Raw genomic sequence first — 20,737 nt, 5'->3', positions numbered from 1 at the left:
TGCTTGGTTTGCTTAGTTTGTTTAGTTTGTTCTATTTGCTCTGTTTGCAGACAGATCATCACGCTAAACTCAGAATGGATAGAGTGACGTTGTCACCATAAACGGAAGGTCAAGCGTCCAGCGGCAGCCGACGAAATCCCCCCGCCAATTCTCGGTCAAGACTCAAGCAAAAACATTCACAATGACCTCCTCCACGAAGACGTTTCTTTTCGGGGGTGATCAGTAAGTCATTTTGCCCCCAATGATACCCAATGACAGCTAACTCATCCCCAGGCCCTGGTCCCCGCAGGACTGGACCGCGTCTGACGATCGCGTCCGCGGAGGCGCCTCCCACTCCTACCTCGACTGCGACTCTTCCTCCAATACAGCTCGATTCCATGGCCATCTCGATACCCACGCGCTAGGCGGGGCTGGGTTTGCTTCGCAGCGTACTACGGGCGACAGAAGCTGGGATCTGACCGGCAAAGACGGGTTGGAACTGGACGTCAAGCAGTCCGACGGCAAAAAGTACACCATCACGCTGAAAGACACTATACTACCCAAACGACCCGATGGCCGAGAACAAAGCACTATCAATTGGGAATATGATCTCTGCGCGCCGGACAAAGGGCCGTTTGTCATTCATTGGAAGGATTTACGTCCTACATACCGCGGGAAAGACAAAGAGGATGCCCCTCCCTTGGACCGGAGTTCTATCAAGCGAATCAGTATCATGATGCGGAGGTAAGGTGTCTTCAGATATAAGGACTGTTCTTTGCTAAGATTTCGTCAGTTTCTTCGGTACCCAGGAGGGTGACTTTAGCCTGGAAATAGCCTCCATTGCTGCTGTTCGGGTGGAACATTGATCTTTGCCGTCTAGGCTTGAAACAAAGGAATCGGACACAATGGCGATATAATGATCACAGCAAACTCACACGGTATGCCAGTAAATCAACTGCCTGGTCTTTACCATGCCCTATGAACTTCAGAGTTTGACTACTCTTCTTCCAGACAAATCCATATGTTGCGGGCGACCGTAGCTTCTAACAGGTGATGAGTCCATTGAAATCGATAGTGTGTGCTTCAACCCTGTAAGCATACACCATTGAACACATCTCTGCTCCCCACATGGATCCATCCGGGACAAATAGAGAGTATCATTTTGAACCTGGTCGTGCAGGTCATCTACCTTCGGGACTTCCCTATAAAGCATGCGCGAGAAATTCTATATAACCCCTTTGAAGACGCTTCTGGTCCACTCATCGTCACCCAAATCATTGATTCCAATGCCCTCCAGTGCCCCTTCAAACTCACCTTCATCGGTTTTCTCACAATATCACGTTCCACAGGCGAATTCATCAACCATGCCCAGATCGCACAAGCACTCGCTTCTCAGTGTTCCGCAGCTACACACCGTCAGCAGGTGTAACCAGCTATACATCCAAAAGGGCAGGAGTCAAAGTATCTTGGAATATTTCGATATCACCTTCGGGGCCAAGTTCATTGTACTTGAATGCACCGGCGACAAGAACATATTCACAGTCCAATACCTCGTGGTGCAGAGTCAGGTGCATCCCGGAAAATATTACTGGCTCGTTGGAAGAACACTCCGTTGGGTCGTCGAGGAAGGGCTTCAGTTCAAGACCCGGACCGTTCGCCGCAGACTCGACGAGCTATATGAACAAGTAAGAGATCCCAAGACCCGTGCTCATAACTCTGCGTGTCGAGTGTCCGTCTTTCTGATGGATTACTTTACAAAGATGTTGAACGGCATGGTGAAGGAAGCTGCCGATCACGGTTCGCTATTGACCGAGGATCTCTATCGCTGGATCCATAACCTCGCCAGATTCTGCGACGAGGTCGTCCGACAGCATAAGTCGTGCGGCATCCCACAACACCAGCAACTCGTCTCCAAAGCTTACGGCAGACTTTTAAATGTGATTACCAAGTCCAAAATCACCATGAACCAAGCCCCCCTTCGCGTTTCACCCCTATGTATCTACGAAGACTCTGACTATTTTTATGAAAATGACCATCGCACCATGCCTTCGCCCACTTAGCACTGCTTCGACCTTTTTCCCCTTTCCCTCCTAGTATATCTTCTCGTTCGGCTCAGTGTGATTAGTCTCCAGGTAGGAAGACTCGGTCAAGGTCCTTTCTATGGAAGTCGCAGGTTCCATGCATACCAGTGATTCTCTTACCACAATACAAGAAATTCAAATTCTCAAAGCCTTGGTTCTATACCTAGATTCATCACTGTAGTCTAGTAACATCTGTACCTAAAGGCAATTTAATTCCATGATTGAATCTCTAGTAGGAACTCAATCTTTGTTAGTGCAGTTTTATGTGTTTTCTTGAAAACATATTATGGAGTTGGGTGAGAAAACCGGGCGGTTGAAGCGCTTATATCTCCCTAGCCTCATGATATATAGTGTGTTAAACATGGCGATTCGGAATGGTTCCACCCCCCGGTACAGTTTTATGATTCATTTTTCAATCCCACCGCAAGTAGATTTTCCAAAATTAAGACAGTAGACCTCGATGGGATTAATAGTTGAGGAATAAAGGGACAGTGTGGAAAAAATACCGCTGCACTAAAAAGGGTCAACCCTCAGTAGTAAGGGCTTATTTCTAGTGCATATCCGCGGCGACAGACAGCTGGAAGTAAATCACGTGACACTTGAATCCTTCGACGGTCCCTCTTAGACTCGAGCTCCCTCGCTCAGTCTCTCTTCCTCTCTTCCTCTCCGTCGATCTCCCCCACTCGCCCACCGCACTGACTTCCAGCCATCGATGTGACCGTGATCGACCGCTGATGGTGATGAGTGCCTGTTGAACATGTTCTCCACCTTCTCCGCCAATCCCAACTCCACCGAATCTCCCACCAAAACTTCTACCGCGGCTCGACCCAAGCGTAACCAGGTTGCTCGGGCCTGCGACTCGTGTCGCCTGAATCGCATAAAATGCGACGACCGGCAACCCTGCGACAATTGTCGCCAGCGAGGTAGTCAGTGCAGCAATAGCAATCCGTCCGAGGCCTATCCCGCGCAGACCGCTAGTAGGTACGATTGTCACCCCTCCATGGCGGATCCGCCTCGCTGACCGAGGCGTGGGATGCAGGGAAATCCAGCGACTGCGCAATCGCGTCAGAGATCTGCAAGCTCAGCTCAAGAAGGCAAACGAACATGCCAGCTCGACCGCGCCTGAGGAACTCGCCTCTTCGTCTGCTTCTACGGCCTCGGGGCCAATCGATTTTGCGAACACTGGGAAGAACCTATACAACGCGTGGGAAGGCGTGGCGGCTGCGGATGAGCGTACCGGGCGGGCCATATACTACGGTCCACTTTCGTCGTCGTATCTGGTCACTCGAATGACGCGCTATCTCTGCAAGGCGCTGAACCGAACCACCCTGGACTTTCCATTCCCGGCGCTCATCTCGCAGGTCGACGATGCCAGGCCGGTCGCGGGGCAGCAGTCACTCTGGGATTCAGAGGTCGCTGATCTGTCGCGGGCTCAGGAGGAACATTTTCTGGTGTTGCTCTGGCAATCCTTTCATTGTATTTGTCCGGTCTTATCAGAAGGGGACTTCGGTGCATACTACGAGTCATTATGGTCGGACACAATCCCTGGACTGGACGACCGCCGGAAGCCATCCGCCTTGGTCGATAGTTTGCTGGCGGTTTGCATGCAATATGGCAGCACGTTCCTGGTGACAGACGATGAGAGCATAGACAGTGAGCAGGCCACCCACACATCCTCAATGGCTTACGGCTTCTACCAGCGAAGCCAACGACTACTGATGAACGAGCTGGAGGCTCCGTCAATTGCCTCGTTGCAAAGTCACATCTACAGCGTCATCTACCTGTCCAATGCATCACTTTTGAATTCTGCCCACGCCACTTTAGGAGTGGCCATTCGGACGGCTCAGGCGCTGCGCCTGCACTTGCGCCCGCTAGACGGCACGCCGCCCGAGGAAAGGGAACTGCATCTACGCATATGGTGGTCGCTGTACCAGTTAGACACCTCTCTCTCCATGGCCCTGGACCGTCCGCCGCTCCTGGACTGGGACGACGTCGCCTGCCCTCTTCCAAGCGATCACGAAGGGGCTGCGGAAGCCGGGTCGCTCTCGGGGACAGCGCTGCCCTCGTCCGCGCACCAACCCATCAGTTGGCTTAGCTTCCACGTGCAACAAGTCAAGCTCACCGTCGTGGCGCGACGCGTGCAGGCCGCCTTCAAGGCCGAATGCGCCCGACTTCTGAGTCCGACCGTGCAAAACATCTACGGCGAGCCAGCCATCATCGAGTCTCTGGCGGGCTTTGTAGGGCGGGAAATGCGCACTATCTATCACTGGCTGCAGGGCGTTCCCCAACCCCTCAAAACCGAGCGCAAGGATGGCCGCGAGCCTTTTTCCACCGATAGAACACCCCTCAGCCTGGATCCCACAGCCCCCCTCTGGCTGCAGCGTCAGCGACTACTGTTAGAGATTAATTACCATCATTTCCAGATCGCTACGCTCCGTTCGTTCGTGCGCTTCCCGCCAAGGGCGTCGCTTCCGACGCCGCTCTGCGATAGCCACAACATCAGCTGCCTCAACCACGCCATGATGCTGACCAATCTGCTACACCAGGTGCTGTCCGAGACGGACCTTCTTCGCGGCTGGCGCCCCGTGGTGCAGTATCAGTGGGATGCGATGGTGTGTATTCTAGCCTTCGTGCTTGCCAACCCCGTCTGTCCACCCACCCCAGCAGGGCGCCGGTGCCTGCAGACGGCCATCCATACCTTGGATCTAATGGGCCAACAATACGCCGTTGCCCGGAACGCCGCCGAGATTGGTCGGGAGATCGCGCGCCGCGTCGAGTGGCTCGTTGAACAATTCCGCAGCAGTCTAGTCCCCGGTCGTCGGCTGCAGCCTACTCCGCCGTCTCAGTCCCCGGCGGACTTGGGCTCGATGGCGCCGCCTTGGTCGACACCTTCGGCCACCCCGGGGTTGACGGAGTCGGTGCTGACCGAAGAGCACTGGCAGGCCTTGATGACCAACCTTCCTGTAGATATTCCTCTGTCATTTGACCTAGACAATGGGCTGCCAGGTCAAAGCATCATCACGCCGCCCCACGACGTGATCTCCCCTACTGCGTCTCTATCAGATGACGTTCTATTAGGGCAGTGGCCCGATTTTATGAGCGGTTTCGTGTCGGATTCCGCCGCGGCCAACAAGACGTCTTAGGCCATGTTTCAACGTTTACATATTGCTTTTTCACGTCGCTATGATGGTATGTGTTTTGTATATTGTTCATATCTCGATATCCGTATATAGAATTGTGTGTGGAAGGTGTGTCTTTAACGGTCCTTCCTGGTTTACAAAAACCATTTGATTATCGACACATGAAACAGAATTTCGTCCAAATTCGGTGCAATGGGTTGTGCACTGGATCAAGCTTCAATGTCTCAGTTGCCTAAAGGCTCTAGGTTGTGGGTTCGTGCTGTCGCTCGACACGCGGGCGTTCCTCCCCTTGGGGGAGATATTGGGTTTATACTGGCCTTTGCATTTGCCGCGGTCAGTTATGCTTTCTTTCATTGGATAGAAATTTAGACCGTCCGCATATATATTAGCACACTTTTCTAGGCAGTGATTTCTACAATGGGCCGGACTCAATTGCGATTGTATTTGATATTGCCAATCAATCCATTTTTCAGGATCCGTTTTACAGCCCGATTCAGCACACCATTAATGTAGTGTAATTGAAGTCCGATTGCCATCGGGCTGAGGGAATGCATCCAACAGCTTGTCCTCTCCTTTCACCACGAACGAAAGCGTACCTTCCTTCCCATTATCGATATGCAGCTCATACTCCCCAGCATACAGGACTTGGTCGCCATTCGTAGCATAACGCGCCACCGCGCCGACAGTCACCTCGACCTTGACCGTCTGGCTCTGTCCGGGCTTGATCTGTTTTGCACGTTTATATCCTACCAACGTTTTGATGGGATATGGCTTGGGTCCGACGTCGCCCGTCAAGAAGACAAGCGCGACATAGTCCGAGGTGACCTTGCCGGTGTTTTTTACCGTGAGACTGAACGTATCCAGGATTGATGTGTCCGAGGCGTTTGTTCCTGACTTCGCCAACGTCGCGGTATCGTATGACCCAGATGACTTGCCCCACGATACATCAAAGGTGGTATAATGGAGGCCGTATCCGAACGGGAGCACGGCCTCATCATACCATCGATACGTCCGGCCGGGGTTTCCTGACCCAGGACGCAACGACATATCGGTCATAGGGACTTCGTCGACATAGCTTGCCGGATACTGCGTTACCGGTAGACGGCCAGCGGGCGCGACCTTGCCGGTCAAGACGTCGAAGATGGCAGCGCCGGCGGCCTGGCCGGGATATCCGGCCCAGAGGAGAGCGCCGACGCCGTCGTTCTCCAGAAGCGAGGAGTCGTCGACCTGGCCGCCGCCGAACTGGACGACCACGAGTGGCTTTCCCACGTCCGCCAGCTGGTCGATGAGATCAAGTTGGTTGCCGGGCCAGACAATGGTCGTGCGGTCCTTGGACTCCGCTTCGATGTCGTTGTCGATCCCGCCGGCGTAGATGATGACGTCTGCATCGTTGGCGGCGGAGAGGGCATCATCGAAGCCCTCGGTGCTGTCAGAGTCGATATCCGTCCCGGGAGCATAGCGGACTTTGAATCCCGCGTTGGAGGCACCCCAGAGGAGTGTGCGAAGGTACTTGGGGAAACCATAGTAATTGCCCAACATCTGGGTAGTAGCGTTGGCGTAGGGGCCGATGAGCGCGACGGTGCCGTTTTTCTTCAGCGGCAGGGTTTTTTCGTTCTTCAGCAGGACAAGACCCTCTACTGTGGCCGTGTAGGCGAGTTGTTCCGCCTGCGTCGTGGACACGTCCTTCCACCCCAGGGATCGGTAGGGCTGATCGTCGGCGGGATCAAAGTAACCCAGCTTGACAAGCGACGAATACAGTCGCGTCAGGGCGCGGTCCAACGTACGGTTGGAGAACAGCCCTTGCTCCGCGGCCTCACCTAGGAATCGAGGAAACACATCTCCACAGTCAAGGTCAGTGCCAGCTTTGATTGCGGCGGCAGCGGCGTGCGCTCCGTCCGCGGCGTAGTGATGATCCGCGTAGATGTTCTGGATCGCACCGCAGTCACCTGTCACCCAGTGTCCGGGAGCTTCCCACTGCCAGTGCTCGCGCAGCAGGGTCTGTAGGAGCCATGGGTCGGCGCAAGTCGGAATCCCATTCAGCGAGTTGTAGCTGCACATGACGGCATCGACTTTGGCATCGCGCGTGCAGGTCTTGAATGGCGGGAAATAATACTCAGCCAGATCCTGTGAAGAGACGATAGCATCGAAGGCGTAGCGCTCAATGCCGTCCCAGTCTTCCAGGTCGTAGGCGGCGAAGTGCTTGCAGGTCGCCACGATCTTGGGATGAGCCGGTCCGATGCCGCCCTGGAGGCCATCGATGAGATGGTAGACATAACGCGCGGTGTGCAGCGCGTCTTCGCCAGGAGTTTCCTGCCCGCGACCCCATCGGGGATCCTTGAACGGGTTGATGTTGGGCGTCCAGTAGTCCAGGCCGCCGTGACCCGTGTTGCCGAAGGCCCTAGCCTCGGTGCTGATCACGGTAGCGACCTGCTTGACGAGCTCATCGTCAAACGCGGAGCCCAGGCCAATAGGAGCTGGGAACGATGTGGCATAGCTGAAATCCTCTCCGCTATCGGCGAAGTGCACTCCGCGAGACCTGGCGACGCCGTGCAAGGCCTCGCTCCACCAGTTGTAAGCCGGCAGTCCCAAACGAGGAAGACCGGGAGAGTCAAATCGAGTGTTATTGATCTTCTCCTCTAGCGTCATAGCAGCCACGAGGGACCGAGCACGGGCGACGGGGTCGCGCGAGGTGTCGCAGATAGCCAGCTTGCTGAGAGGGCCGCTGGTGCAGTCAGGGAAGACGTCGGCTGCGAAAGCAGACGAGAGGAATGAAAGGGCCAACCAGCCCAAGAAGTCAAAGCGGACCATCTTGATAATATTATAGCTTGATCAATCCACTACTCCGGAATACGTGTGCAATTTAAAGGGTTGCTGCATTCCCTGAATTTATCCAGAGCTATTGTGACGATGATCTGCATAAATTCAGCCAATATCAATTCAGCCAATATGCATCTCGGAGCTCGCCACCTGAGGCAAGTTTCCTGCGGGGATGCATGTTCGAACAACTGAAGGTATGGCGGAGTAGTTTTTCCAGGGTCAAACATTAATGACGATCGTCCCCTGCCGCCAATCACGCCGTGGCGCCAGGAGAAACCTGCAGGGATTCCATTAGGCTGAAGTCTCAACGTCCTGCGGGGAAGACATGCTGATCGAGGTGGACATTGACATTATCATACGAGTACGGTGCTCTTGTAGGTACGCTTGGGTCATTATATTCCTGCAGGACTGTGCAGTTCGGCTATTTCCATGGGTATAACGGGTCTATGTCTGGTTCTGTATGTACAATCAGATTGCATATCGGAATTCCGGATTCTGGCGATCCGTCAAGTCGAGGAACTCGTGGTTCTCTGGTACCACGTAGGCGTCGCCTAGTGCGGCTTTCTCCTGGTCTCGCTTGCGGTTCTCGCGGATGAACATCCATCGAATGAGGCACAGGTCTACTGTGACGAGGAAGTACAAGACGATGATGGAAATCTTGGCCGGCAGATACTGGGGCGCATCCTTCGCTTGAAATGTCTGCGGAGAGATGATGTTGCCAACTGTGTATGCCACTGTCTGAATGCAGGACACGGTGATCTTCTTCGTCGAGCCGGCTACGTTGGTGCTAGTCAGACCCAGAATCGTCGTCCATCCGATGGGGATTCCTCCCGAGAGGTAATATCCCACGAGAGCCGGAGCCTTTTCGGTAGTCGCCATTAGGATGGCACCCACGATGGATGGAAGGTGGCCGATGATACACCAGAGAAGGCGCTGTTCCATTCTCATGGCGAGATATGTTAGTCCGATGAGCGCCACGACCTCGTAGGCACCCAGCGGTGTCACCAGCAGCAGGCTCTGGTTCGCCGAGTATCCCATGCCGGTGACGAGGATGTTTCCAAAACTGGTGGCGATGGAATTGGGGACGTTGGCCGCAAACACCCAGAACGAGTACATCCACGTTTGCGGGTCTCGGAACGCCTCGTACATCTGCTCCTTCTTGAAGACGGTGCTACCGATGCCCTGTTTGTTACCGCGCAAACGCTCGGCATGCATGGCTTTTTCTTCGGGTGAGAGGAACCAAGCCGTGACCGGGGAGTCTGGCAGAATAAAGAAGAAAATGATACCGATAATTGCAGTAAACAGGCCTAGGATGAGAAAGATGACCTGCCATCCGCGCAGAGCAGCCGTGGGATCTCCGCCAATATGGATGGCCACGCCGTAGGCAATGTATCCGCCGAACATCTGCGCGAAGCCACACATCGAGAACCACAGGCCGACGCGGAATGCCTGTTCCTCCTTGCGATACCACTGTGAGGTGAAGACTACCCAGGCCGGTACGACCGCAGCCTCCGCGGCACCCAGCAGCGCGCGGCAGACCATTAGGGAAGCAAATGACTTGCACGCAGCCATGCACGCCAGGATCGCGCCCCAGACGGTGACGTTGAAGGCCACGTACCGTGCCAGCGGGAAGGCTTGAATGAGTCGCATCGTAGGGAATTGTAGGGCTAGCTGGCCAAAGAAGAACATACTTGAGACCCAGTTGAACTGGTTCCCATGCAGATTCGCCGACTCGCGCACGCCCGTCACACTAGCATAGGAGACGGCGATCTTGTCGAGGTACTGTAAGAAGTACACAATGCAGATCAGCGGCATCACGTAGAGATCAATCTTTCGGACCAAACGTGCCGATGCTTCAGGGTCCAGAGGTCCACCGGGGGCTCCATTTCCAAGCAATTCGAGCGCTGCATCTCCAGTAGGCGGGCCAGTTGGGTGTGTTTTGCTGGTCGGATGTTTTTCGTTTTGCCCGGTGGACGATTGGTCGATTGAACCGGAGGCCATTTTTTCGTGAAATTGAAAGGATGAATGTAATGACTTTCTCTCAAGGGCGCAAGAATACGACTTAAAAAGAATCTGTTTTCTTGGCTGGCGATAGGACGCTATCGTGTGAGCCATGATGGAGTCAAATCACGCCATCACCATCGGTCCCCGCAAGTCCATCCTTTGACTCGATCTTGCCTCGTGTTGTAATTCAGCTTTACCATAGTAGGAATATGCGATCGGATTCAAATCATCGGTGAGGACAGTAGAGGTTAGAATCGTCATTTCGGACCGAAGATGAGGCCGGACGCAAGGGGTAGGAACCACTGGACGATTCCCGTCGGGAATCGGAAAAGTCACCGGAGAACCGAGTTAACCTTTGCTGGAACTGTGGGTAGATTTTCGGCTTCGAGCAATCTAGAGTCAAGTCCAACGTTCTTGGGTTGGTATTTCTGTTATCTGTTCACGATGTTTTGTGTTGTGGGTGGTATAATTGCTACTGAGCTTTTCACGGTCAAACTGGATAATGAACGCACTGCCTAACAAATGCCGTTAGCAAACAAAAGAAAAGCCAGCTCCGCTCTCGTTTGATAAAATCGCCCGGTCTTGAATGATTGACCTGAGAACATCCTCAATATGCAGCCAGACGCAAGAGTCGAAGCACGGCTTGAACTGAGCTAAGTGTGAAGTATGCTAGGTGATATCAAAGAAATGGACAAGATCAAGAGCCTTACACAAACTCAAGAGCTGCAAGTAGATCTCCTCCGGCCAGTAGGGAGGGAAGGTGGAGGGAAGGTGGAGGGGAGAGGGGAGGAGAGGAGAGAGTCCGGTCGCAGCATCCTAAGGCAAGCAGTCTTAGTCATTCACTCGTCACGCAGTAGTTCGATTCAAGGTTTGAATTCAGTTCCTATGGACCCTATGAAGGGGCTGTCTCCTCTGATATCGTATCTGGCGATTGAAACCAGGTCTGCCGCTCCTTTCCCTCATTTTCATCCACCAGCACCACGCCCTTCGCCCACACCTTGCACATATCGTAATTCTGCGCCTCCTCGTCCCCGTACGCTACCACCGCGGGCTGCACCACCAGCAACACCCTTTTTCCATCCAGTCTCTCGTCGTCCTCGCTGAGATGCTGCAGCGGATGCGCCGTCATGGCGGGATTGCCCGTTCGGAAGCGTTGGAGACCATGGAGGTTGTGGAATTTCATGAACGCCCGCTGCGTCCAGAGCGAGAGCGCCAGCGCTCCCGCACTATGGTACAGGCTATACAGCTCCTGGTTTCGTTTGACCAGCTCGGCCTCAGTTCTTGGAGTGCGCAGAAGCGCCTGTACCGGCCCGTTGAGGAATTCCACCGCCAGTTCGCTCGTCACTTCGCGTACTCGTTGAGCAAGCATGCTCTCCTCGTTCTGGGCGGATGGAGGAGCTGACAGGACTCGCAGCGTCTGCGAGCGCCACACGTGGGCCTCTGTGGGATTGACTAGTCAATTCATGTCAGTATTGATCGCCCTGGCTGGAACGGATGATTCTTACGATCCAGCATGGTCGTATACAATGCTTTAAGCATGCGCGACGTCGGTAAGCCACCGGTAGAATCCTCGGTGAAAGCGAAGAACGGGTTCATAAACGCCGTCGCGAACACATCTTTTGACAGCATTGCCTGGGCCAGCAGAGCTGGCATGCGATGCAGCACGATCGGCGTTGCGCGGATCAACGTGTTCCAGTCGGTTTCGGCGCAGAAGCCGTCCAATTCCTCGAGGATGATGTTCTTCTCCTCGCCGTCCAAGTGATCTAGGTCGCTGATGTCGGTGACACTATTCTTGATGGCCCACGATCGCATGCGCTGTTCCAGCATCGACAGGTCCTCGCGCACCTGGGGCGTCGACTTGGCCATCCACGTCTTTCTGACCGTCGTCGACGAGCTGTCTGATTTCGGTTTCGTGGTAGTGCCGCTGCTGCGCGCCTGCGACTGCAGTCGTTTGCGATCCCTATCCATCTCTGTGATCCCCGTGGCCAGATTCACCAGATGGCCCTCCAGGAGCTTGATCCGGGCATCTTTGGTCTGGATCTCCCGTTTGTACGAGGCGCGCATGCTCTCGGCCGCATGATCCTGGCTGAAGGTGAACGGTCTCCGGTCGGGGTGGAAGGGGAGTGAAATGCTTTGTGTCGCCTTGGTCCTGCCGGCCGGGCTGATCGCCATCGAAACTGCTCTGGGTTTCAGGTACCGGGGGTCCTCATGATTTAATTCAAAGTCCGGAACGATTTGCAGAGGTTTTTGAGGCGCCGGCGATTCATCCTGCTCGCCGACTGTTTTTCGCTGCTCCGAGAGTACCGTTAGTAAAAGCACGCGAGCTGGCGATCGGCCATTTAACTTACCCTGCGAAGAACGTTGCCGAGGAAGGATGATTTCGACGGTTGGCGCGTAGGCCGCCGTGCAAGCGACGGATCTGAATCGGTGGATGTTTCATGGCCGGTCGGGAGGGCAAAGGGGGTGACGGGAATCTGCAACGAACGTTGATTAATATGGATCAAGACTCCATCGCCGTCTCCACCTGGGGTTATTCCATGTTTCGCACAAGCGATCATGCCACTCGCGCTCGGGGTTGTCTTGCCTACCTTTTCGTCGCTGCCGTCGTGCACCGGAAAAGCTGCCACCTGGGCCATATCCTTGGAGATGCTGTCCTGTCGCGATCGGTACATGCTGGAACTGTAGGTCAGCACCGCTGAGGAAGGGTTTCCAGCCATTGCGACCATCGGGACCGGTTCGAGGCGTTATATTAGTGAACAATTTAGCAGAAAAGAAGTCCGTAGGCGTGACCCGCACGCGCCAAAAGGGGGAAATTAAACAACATCCCACGAGCGGACGGCGCCCTGGAGGGATTCAGGCGAACTATATAACAATTAGTCTAATACTCCCCGTCAAACCGTTTGCCTTTGGCACAGATGGCGCCGGGCGTCGGACGGTTGGGGCCGATCCAGCCCGGCCCCATTCCCTGGCGGCCTGCGTTAGTCTTCATTTCGCGACGGTGGAGCCGGACAGGGGAAGACGGGAAACATTTGGCCCCTCGGGTTTACGAGAAGCTCGGCTCGAGCACGTTTGGTCGTGGGTGGGGTTGTTTCAACGAAGAGGTTCTTCCGCAGGGCGAAACCCGCCGCTCAGGCCATCTGGAGATGTTTGACGGAGGCACGGAGTACGCCGTAAACTAAGAGCCTAAGACACACGATGAAGACAGTGTCGATGCGGTGGGGCGGGTGGCTACGCTTCATCGCAAGGACTAAAATAGCACTGCTGTGGCTTCGCTTACGGCGTACGGTGTACTCCGTAGGTACTAGTTAGCTAGAGTACTAGCTCACCCCTAGTACGTAGTTCCCCTGCAGGGTTGGTCCCGCAAGCCCGGAATCTGGCATATGCAGTGTCACAGACTCAGTGATCGTTTTACATTCAGTCTGACGCATTAGAACCTTGGCCCCCAAAGACGGGTTGTTTCCAGGGACGGGACCTTGGGGGACAATGCCTTGGTTCTAACCTTCTCAGCCGCAGGGTCTCTCGTCAGCATCGTCTTTCACGGAAATTATAAGATTGACCTGCATAATTCACGGTCGCGTGCACATCGACAAAACTACAGAGTAAAGCACTCTCCCTGTATCTATTTTCACCCGCTTCAAGAGCGACGCGCACTCACTAACTAGTCCTCTAAGGCCACTGTCATGCGTACATACCCTGCGCCTTGCATTACAGGGCACCCTTTCCTAGGTCCAGTCCATACAGGGCTGCAGTTAAAACGGCGGCTGCCGAAGCTTACTGCTCGACATTTTTTTCCGGGGTGGTATGGAGGCTCTATAGATCTATCCATGTACACAAATCCTGACCTTGCCACGTTCCCAGTACCCCATGGGAGGTCACAGGGACATGGGCAATCGATTGCCTGAATGCCGCCCTTTACCAGGTACATTCAACAGAACAGACACCAACTGTAGATAGCCGGACGCAGGTAGTAGTTGCTTCTCATAAAATAAATTATAAACTAGCATACAGGAATAGGGAGCTGTGATTGTATTTTAGAATATACCTTAACCAGGGCCGCGTACGGTAATATTATACTACTAATTATTCAAGATAAGGATGTATAAGGACCGCAGGGAAATAAGACAATCAAAAAGAAAGAAAAGGCACGGGAAAAATAAAGATAAAGTTATCCTCATCCGGGTACCAGCTTACTCAAGTCAGAATAATCCAATTAGTTATCTTGTACATACGTATGTACTGTACCTACTAAAGATAGTAATCCCATTTCTTCGTCAGGTATCCACCGTACCCATGTCCCGTTGGACGTTAAACAATAGTACGGAGTACTACTACTGCTACAAGAAAGAGTGTAATGGATCAGTGAGTTCCCTTAAAGCTATGAGGTACAGAACCATATTATGAGTTCCCATCAATGTTTCTCATGGTCGATCGCACCAGCTGGGATAAAACGTAGAAGCGAGAAAAAGGTGGCAGTCAAGCATTTCAACCTCCTCGATGAGGACCCAGGCAAACTCTACCCCAGCAGTCATCTCCACGGCAGCAGTCATTGCTAGTGTTACAGCCACGACGGCACTTGTTGTACCGAATGTTTTCCTCCCTAGCCACTAGATCCAGCAGCGTGTCCTCCTGATCAAGCTCGGTGACATCATCATTCTGGTCGATACCAATACCATCGACAGAGTCACGACGGCTCTTGAGGTTAGGAGGGTAACAGAAGGTATTAATGCAATGCTGTCGCCGATTGCAATCACCTGACTCCCAGCAGCGCCCGGTCTAGACGAGGAACGGGCATCAGTATGTCTGGGATGGCTTCACTTGGGATGAACGGGGAGAAGTTACCTTGAGCGTGCAGTGACCACGAGAACATACCTCATTCGAGGAGCAGTTGGAGTTATTGACGCAAGGAGCATGGAACTGAGCGTCAGGAACAACAGTAGCTTCATCGGGGTACTCGTTGTAGGTGACAGCGTTGGAATCAGCGTCGGCAACATCAGAGCCAGTGGAGTCCTCGGAGTCACGGCGATCATTGTTGGAATGAGGGAAGCAGTGAGTGTCAGAGCATTTCATGTACTTGGAACAGTCCTTGTCCTTCAAGCATCTGCCTGGCTGGGGTGAGGGTCAGTCCAGGTCTTTAGGATAGGAAGCTAAGGGACACTCACGTTGAGCTGGCAGTAGCCTTTTTCGCAGTGCTCGGAGCTAGGACAGGCCCAGTTTCCTCTGCATGGCTGTCCAGGATAAGAAACATCGGCTTTGGCTTGGTTAGTGAGGGTAGCCAAGTGGGGTGGGTGGTAAGGGTAGACATGCCGTTCTCAGGCTCTGGAATGGCGACGGCAGTCACCAAGGCCACCAGAAGGCCAAGGAAAAGGAAGGACAGCTTCATTCTGAGAGGCTACGCGGTGATAGATGGAAAAGATTGAAAGCAGATGGGTATGAACGAGAGAGATGCGAGATTGTAGATTGGGGTAGGTGGATGGTGGATGGTGGATGGTGATTGAGAGATGGTGAGGAGAAGGAAGGAAGAAGAGAGGAGAAGTTGAAAGGAGGCAATTGTCAACCTTTTCAGGTCTGTGGGTGGTGAAGTCACGAGGGCTGAGCATTCAGGAACTCGCCTTTAACATTCAACGTAGGTGAGCCGGAAGATTCCTAGAACTTGCCTAGAGCTCCGAGGTAGATACTAGTACATTACTAGATAGAAAATGTGTATCCTGTATCGCAAACCGTCATAGCAATGTGAGTTGAGTGTCTCTACATGGTTGCCCAGCATCAGGCTTGATACTGTAGAATTCATTACAGTGAGGGTTTCGCACAGTAGGTCGGGACCACAAAGACGTATAAGGATCTCAGGAGATTGTTACTTTAGTAGACACTTGCTGGAAACTACCTCTACTAGAAGATTCAGCTGACTCGCTTGTTTGCGGATTATAGAGTATGAATCCGCCCCTTAAACATTGTCACCGCCAGGAGTTGGCCAGGTCTCCTTCTATTTCAATTTCTGACCCTTCGTCATTCTTTCCTTTAGACCTGAAAAAACTGGATAATTGGACGGGTGGCACTCGGCGTGCAAGGCAATAAATAAGTGATAGCTCAAATGAATTTTCAAATTTTACTTCCTCCAGACACGATCTGGAAAATTGAAATCATGACAACCTGGCAGAGGAGCTGCATACTGCCATCAGCATACCACCGATATGCTGAGCTTTCCTGTGAGAAAAGCTCTCTTCCGGCTGGCATGAAATGACAGGTTTAATCACCATTCTGCGGACAGCCTTTCGTCTTTCACAACACTTTTTATTGTTTGCCAAGATAGATTCTTTCCAACAGTTCCCAGTATCTACCACCTTCTTTACCTTGGGTTGAGTCAGCCAAGCAAAAGGCCTCCTCTGTAAGCAAATTCTTATAAACGCCGGCCCTACTCTTTACGCGATGACACGGAGAAGTGGAGGAAGATTGGGGCATGTTTGAGACGCATCGCAAGAATCTGAGAGAAAAGGACTGCAGTCATTATTTACAACCTCGTTTTAATCAGCCTGGTTGTTGACTTAGGGTCGACTCGCTCTGCTAATTGCTATAATTCATTGTTGTTACCAAATCCCAAGTCAGCTCTCATTCAAAACTAACTGCCTGGTTTCAAGATATTGTTGATGCTGATCGGCAGTAGCAGGAATGGTTAGATGTTCTTCTTCAATTTGTCAACCAACGAACTGTTGGTCGTGACCACAGTGGTTTGCTACTCTCAAGCACGACTTTATCCTCAGCTGAAATCCTCATCCAAGTGCATTTGTGGCAATCAGCAGCTACAGGATGGCAATACACTCTGAGGCGAGTCATTCAGCATTAAGAAGAAGCTTTTCTTTAGCCCCTTGAAGAATAGTTGCTTCGGAACTCGCTGTGGTCTGTTGGTTATGCCAGGAAAGAGATCTAAAACGTTTCTGCGTGCAACAGCCCCTGGACTGCGTTCTACGGCTCAGAGATTCTTTCAGACCATCTTATCATTTCTCGTTCTACGTTCAAGCGGAATGAAGCCTTCATCCTCTCCGCGACACGACTTTGCCGGCTCTCTCCCCCTACCGGAAATCCCTCGAGTCGAGACCCTGAATACAAGCACATAGAATTCGCCATTCATAAGGGTCCTAGCTACATTATTTGTGGTATGCGTTATGCAGGCATAATGCTTAGAGGCGATAACACATGATCGGGTATTCGGCCCATGGAGAAGACGGCGATATGTGCCAGATTATGGATACAGACAACAGGATTGGCCCTCGTACCTGGAGAATCTCTTGTATACTCCGGTTTCAACCAATGAGACCGTATTCGATGCGGCATGCCATGGCGTGCTCCCGTCGCCATCTGAAGTCATCCCCTTGGCAGTGAGGAGAACACCCGAGCGAGATGATCTACGGCTGTCTTATCAATCGCATGGCGTAACCCGTGCGGAATATTATCCCATCCTCATCACTCCCCCCCCCCCCCCAGGTCTAGGGGGAATGCAAATGGTGGGATATGACATGCTCCGGGGTCTCAATGGCGAACAGCAGAGGCAAGCGTGGACTATCGAAGTCTGGATTAAATCCCGACGCTATGATTTGCTCCTGAGGTCCTATCTCTACGCGGGGTAATTGTTTCTATATCCTAACCTGGAGATATAAAAAGCTCATCTGCCTTCCTTCTCTCTGGCCACATCAATAAAGCCTGATCCCAACCAGTCTGAAAGGTCCACCGCAACCATGGCTCCCTCTTTCACAGACACCGCGCCCGTCGTTCCCATCGTGGAAGAAAAGCCCAGTCTCAAGTCTCTGCAACGGGAACCCCTCAAGTCTAAGGACACCTTGGACGCCTTCGAGTCATTCGACGTGACGCCCATCATCGGACGGGAGTTCCCAACTGCCAACCTCAAAGAAATCCTACGAGCCCCAAACTCCGACGATCTCCTGCGTGACCTCGCCATCACCGGTATGTTCTATCGAGCCCTGATATCACACCCCTGCTGACCGACAGTATAGTCTCCCGCCGTGGCGTCGTCTTCTTCCGCAAGCAAGACGACCTCGACAACGACCTCCAAAAAGAACTCGTGCAGCGACTCGGCGAACTCTCCGGAAAGCCCAGCACCTCGGGCCTGCACGTCCATCCCATCATCAACTCCGGGCGCGAACACGGTGTCAAAGACGATGAAATCAGCGTGATCAGCTCCGCCGAGCGCCAGAAACTCTACCGCGATCGCAACGAGACCAAGCGACAGAGCGCCAGACGCGAATGGCACAGCGATATCACCTTCGAGCCAATTCCTAGCGACTATACGATTCTGCGATTGACGCAGCTCCCCGAAACGGGCGGTGGTATGGCACTCACTCCTCATTTCTCTCGCAACCCTTGCGACATCAACTAACCAGCCCTCTCATCGAACAGATACCCTTTGGGCCTCGGGCTACGAAATCTATGACCGGCTCTCGCCCCCGTACCAAAAGTTCCTCGAATCCCTGACAGCGACCTACGCGCAGCCCGGATTTAACCGCATCGCCAAAGAAAACGACTTCGAGATCTTCACGGGCCCGCGCGGCGCGCCCGAGAACGTCGGCGACGTGCTCAAGGCTATCCACCCAGTGATCCGGACGAACCCGGTAACGGGATGGAAGTCAGTGTTTGCGGTGGGCACGCACGTCGAAAAGATCAACGACCTGGCGGAAGAAGAGTCGCGGCATCTGCTGGACTGGTTTGTGACGCTGATCGTGGAGAATCATGACCTGCAGGCGCGGTTGAAGTGGCGGAATCCGAACGATTTGGCCATCTGGGATAATCGCAGCGTGTATCATGCGGCGACGTTTGATTATGTCGATCAGGGGCCGAGGACGGGACATCGCGTCGTTGGACTGGGAGAGAGGCCGTACTTTGATCCGTTGAGTACGGGGCGGCGAGAGGGATTGGAGAGGGAAGCGAAGTGATCGTTTATTTACTGGGATTTAGGATATGTACCTCAGTGAGCCATGGGAGACAATTCCACAAGTAGACAAGGTATATAGTCTATTAAAGGTATAAACAGAAGCTCATATATACAGAAAAACGCCCATCTAGTTAACATAGAAAGAAACCATATAAACCCATATATCCAGAAGGTAATGTAATAGTAACAAATCAATTCAACAATAGCCATCCGACCATGCCCAGCCAGACACCGGCGAAAAGAACCGTCAAAATACCGGCCCCCGCGCGGTCACCGGTAGTGATCGGCTTCATCTGGGTCTTATCCTTATCACCGTCGCCATCACCGGCGTTGGGGTTGCTGGTGCTGTTTCCACCGGTCTTGGAGGTGACGGGTCCGGACTTGTCGTTCTTCACCAGCGCCGAGACGATGGCCGAGGTGGCGATGATCTGTTCCTCCATGCCGACCCATCCGTCCCACTTGTTCTCGTACCATCTCACACCGCAGGTGTTGTTGCCCTTGCCGCTGCATGACTGAGCCGCCGCTTGGGCGGAGGCCTGCAGCTTGGGGAAGATCGTGTCGTAGGTCGAGGGGACGATGACACTGATGAAGGCCAGCCAGTGCACGACCAGGCCCTTGAATAGGATTTCGTTGTCGTTGCAGACCTCGTTAGGTTCGCATAGCGTTTCCGACATGACGCCGTTGTACTTCTGGGGGAAGAAGGTCTTCAGCGTCACACCGAGAAGGCCGTCGACGACGTCTTTCCACTTGGAATCTTCGGTCTTGCCTGGGGGTCAGTATTCTTGTTTGAAGGAGTGGAGGGGAGTTTGGATCAAGGCTCAAACGTACGTGATTGTACATGTAGGCGGCGCCCATCATGTAGGCGCCGTAGTTGTAGGACCATTGGTTGTTGCCCTGAGTCTTGCACCCGTTGTCGATATCCGTCGAGTCGGCCACGTTCCACGTCTTGTTGTTCACCAGCGGCGAGCTAACACTCCAGTCCCAGACCTTCTCCGCCCAGTCCGAGTAAGTTGAATTGTCCGTGTACCGCGCCAGGCGGGCCGCCAGCTGGAACAGACCTCCGTTGGAGATGGAGTTCTTCATCGCGTATCCGGCCTGGTAGGGGAAGATCTGCCACCGAAGTCCACCGCCACAGTTGGTCGCGTCCCATCGTTCGATCTGCGTGTTGAAGACTCCCTGCGCCAGGGACAGCCAGGAATATCCGTCGTCGACGTCGGCAAACTTGATCTCGGCGGCGGTCATGGCGGCAACGCCCCAGAACATTTGATCATCGTTACCCTGAAGCCGGTCAGTCACAAAAGCTCTCTCTTGCAGAATAGCAACATCTGCCTTCGCCTACCAGATAAGAACTGTAGTTGGACGGCATGTAGTCTCCATCTCCGGCCTGGTGCTCCATTCCCTGGGCCACCGCATCGTTGTAGGTCGTATCACCGGTGTAGTGTTGGTAGAGCAGCAAGCTCAGAAACAGGGCACTACCCTCCCACCACTTCGTCGGGAACGCTCCGGGGTTTCCGCCAGGCTTGTCGCCGCCGTACCATGTCATCGATCCTTTGGCCGTCTTGCTGGCGGCATCTTTTAGGGAGTCTATAGGCGGGAGGCGCGTTAGCTATCGGGATCGCGTGGCGAGGGAGAGAACCCCTGAGCGACGTACCGTCATCATTCAGTTGGATTTCGAGCGTTCGTACCACCTGCGCGATATTAAAGGCTACCAGGAGGAGTCCCCAATGGAACCAGAATCGAGCCATCCTGGCAGGTTGGGTGGAATGGGTGGCGCGATC

The 20,737-nt window shown here is 53.4% G+C and overlaps 9 protein-coding genes across 9 annotated transcripts; 4 read left to right on the top strand and 5 right to left on the bottom strand.

The window, feature by feature from the left end:
• Positions 1 to 181: 181 nt before the first annotated feature.
• On the top strand, positions 182 to 845 carry KD926_006846 (CIA30 family protein; the record flags this gene model as incomplete). Its single annotated transcript, XM_053099860.1, has 3 exons — positions 182 to 222; positions 274 to 723; positions 773 to 845. 3 exons carry the CDS (start codon positions 182 to 184, stop codon positions 843 to 845), a joined length of 564 nt encoding a protein of 187 aa, XP_052956431.1.
• Positions 846 to 1,343: 498 nt separating this feature from the next.
• Positions 1,344 to 2,039, top strand: KD926_006845 (uncharacterized protein; the record flags this gene model as incomplete). Its single annotated transcript, XM_053099859.1, has 1 exon — positions 1,344 to 2,039. One exon carries the CDS (start codon positions 1,344 to 1,346, stop codon positions 2,037 to 2,039), a length of 696 nt encoding a protein of 231 aa, XP_052956430.1.
• A 778-nt stretch (positions 2,040 to 2,817) lies between these two features.
• Positions 2,818 to 5,203, top strand: KD926_006844 (Zn(II)2Cys6 transcription factor; the record flags this gene model as incomplete). Its single annotated transcript, XM_053099858.1, has 2 exons — positions 2,818 to 3,041; positions 3,100 to 5,203. The coding sequence occupies 2 exons, from the start codon at positions 2,818 to 2,820 to the stop codon at positions 5,201 to 5,203; spliced, it is 2,328 nt and encodes a 775-aa protein (XP_052956429.1).
• Positions 5,204 to 5,704: 501 nt separating this feature from the next.
• Positions 5,705 to 8,008, bottom strand: bxlB (putative beta-xylosidase; the record flags this gene model as incomplete). The annotated part of the gene is made up of 1 exon (XM_053099857.1): positions 5,705 to 8,008. The coding sequence occupies one exon, from the start codon at positions 8,006 to 8,008 to the stop codon at positions 5,705 to 5,707; it is 2,304 nt and encodes a 767-aa protein (XP_052956428.1).
• Positions 8,009 to 8,485: 477 nt separating this feature from the next.
• Positions 8,486 to 10,018, bottom strand: KD926_006842 (MFS allantoate transporter; the record flags this gene model as incomplete). Its single annotated transcript, XM_053099856.1, has 1 exon — positions 8,486 to 10,018. One exon carries the CDS (start codon positions 10,016 to 10,018, stop codon positions 8,486 to 8,488), a length of 1,533 nt encoding a protein of 510 aa, XP_052956427.1.
• Positions 10,019 to 10,913: 895 nt separating this feature from the next.
• Positions 10,914 to 12,738, bottom strand: KD926_006841 (uncharacterized protein; the record flags this gene model as incomplete). Its single annotated transcript, XM_053099855.1, has 3 exons — positions 10,914 to 11,473; positions 11,527 to 12,310; positions 12,370 to 12,738. The coding sequence occupies 3 exons, from the start codon at positions 12,736 to 12,738 to the stop codon at positions 10,914 to 10,916; spliced, it is 1,713 nt and encodes a 570-aa protein (XP_052956426.1).
• A 1,765-nt stretch (positions 12,739 to 14,503) lies between these two features.
• Positions 14,504 to 15,401, bottom strand: KD926_006840 (uncharacterized protein; the record flags this gene model as incomplete). The annotated part of the gene is made up of 3 exons (XM_053099854.1): positions 14,504 to 14,794; positions 14,891 to 15,119; positions 15,181 to 15,401. 3 exons carry the CDS (start codon positions 15,399 to 15,401, stop codon positions 14,504 to 14,506), a joined length of 741 nt encoding a protein of 246 aa, XP_052956425.1.
• Positions 15,402 to 17,748: 2,347 nt separating this feature from the next.
• On the top strand, positions 17,749 to 18,960 carry KD926_006839 (TauD/TfdA dioxygenase family protein; the record flags this gene model as incomplete). The annotated part of the gene is made up of 3 exons (XM_053099853.1): positions 17,749 to 17,974; positions 18,025 to 18,357; positions 18,428 to 18,960. 3 exons carry the CDS (start codon positions 17,749 to 17,751, stop codon positions 18,958 to 18,960), a joined length of 1,092 nt encoding a protein of 363 aa, XP_052956424.1.
• A 190-nt stretch (positions 18,961 to 19,150) lies between these two features.
• KD926_006838 (glycoside hydrolase family 76 protein) lies at positions 19,151 to 20,704 on the bottom strand (the record flags this gene model as incomplete). Its single annotated transcript, XM_053099851.1, has 4 exons — positions 19,151 to 19,720; positions 19,788 to 20,237; positions 20,299 to 20,543; positions 20,611 to 20,704. The coding sequence occupies 4 exons, from the start codon at positions 20,702 to 20,704 to the stop codon at positions 19,151 to 19,153; spliced, it is 1,359 nt and encodes a 452-aa protein (XP_052956423.1).
• Between the last annotated feature and the right edge of the window lie 33 nt (positions 20,705 to 20,737).

Source organism: Aspergillus affinis (assembly GCF_023601865.1).
Source record: "Aspergillus affinis strain CMG 70 chromosome Unknown NODE_38_length_267853_cov_87_405585, whole genome shotgun sequence".
In the NCBI taxonomy this organism is placed as follows: Eukaryota; Fungi; Ascomycota; class Eurotiomycetes; order Eurotiales; family Aspergillaceae; genus Aspergillus; species Aspergillus affinis.
This window is presented reverse-complemented; position numbering and strand designations above follow the sequence as displayed.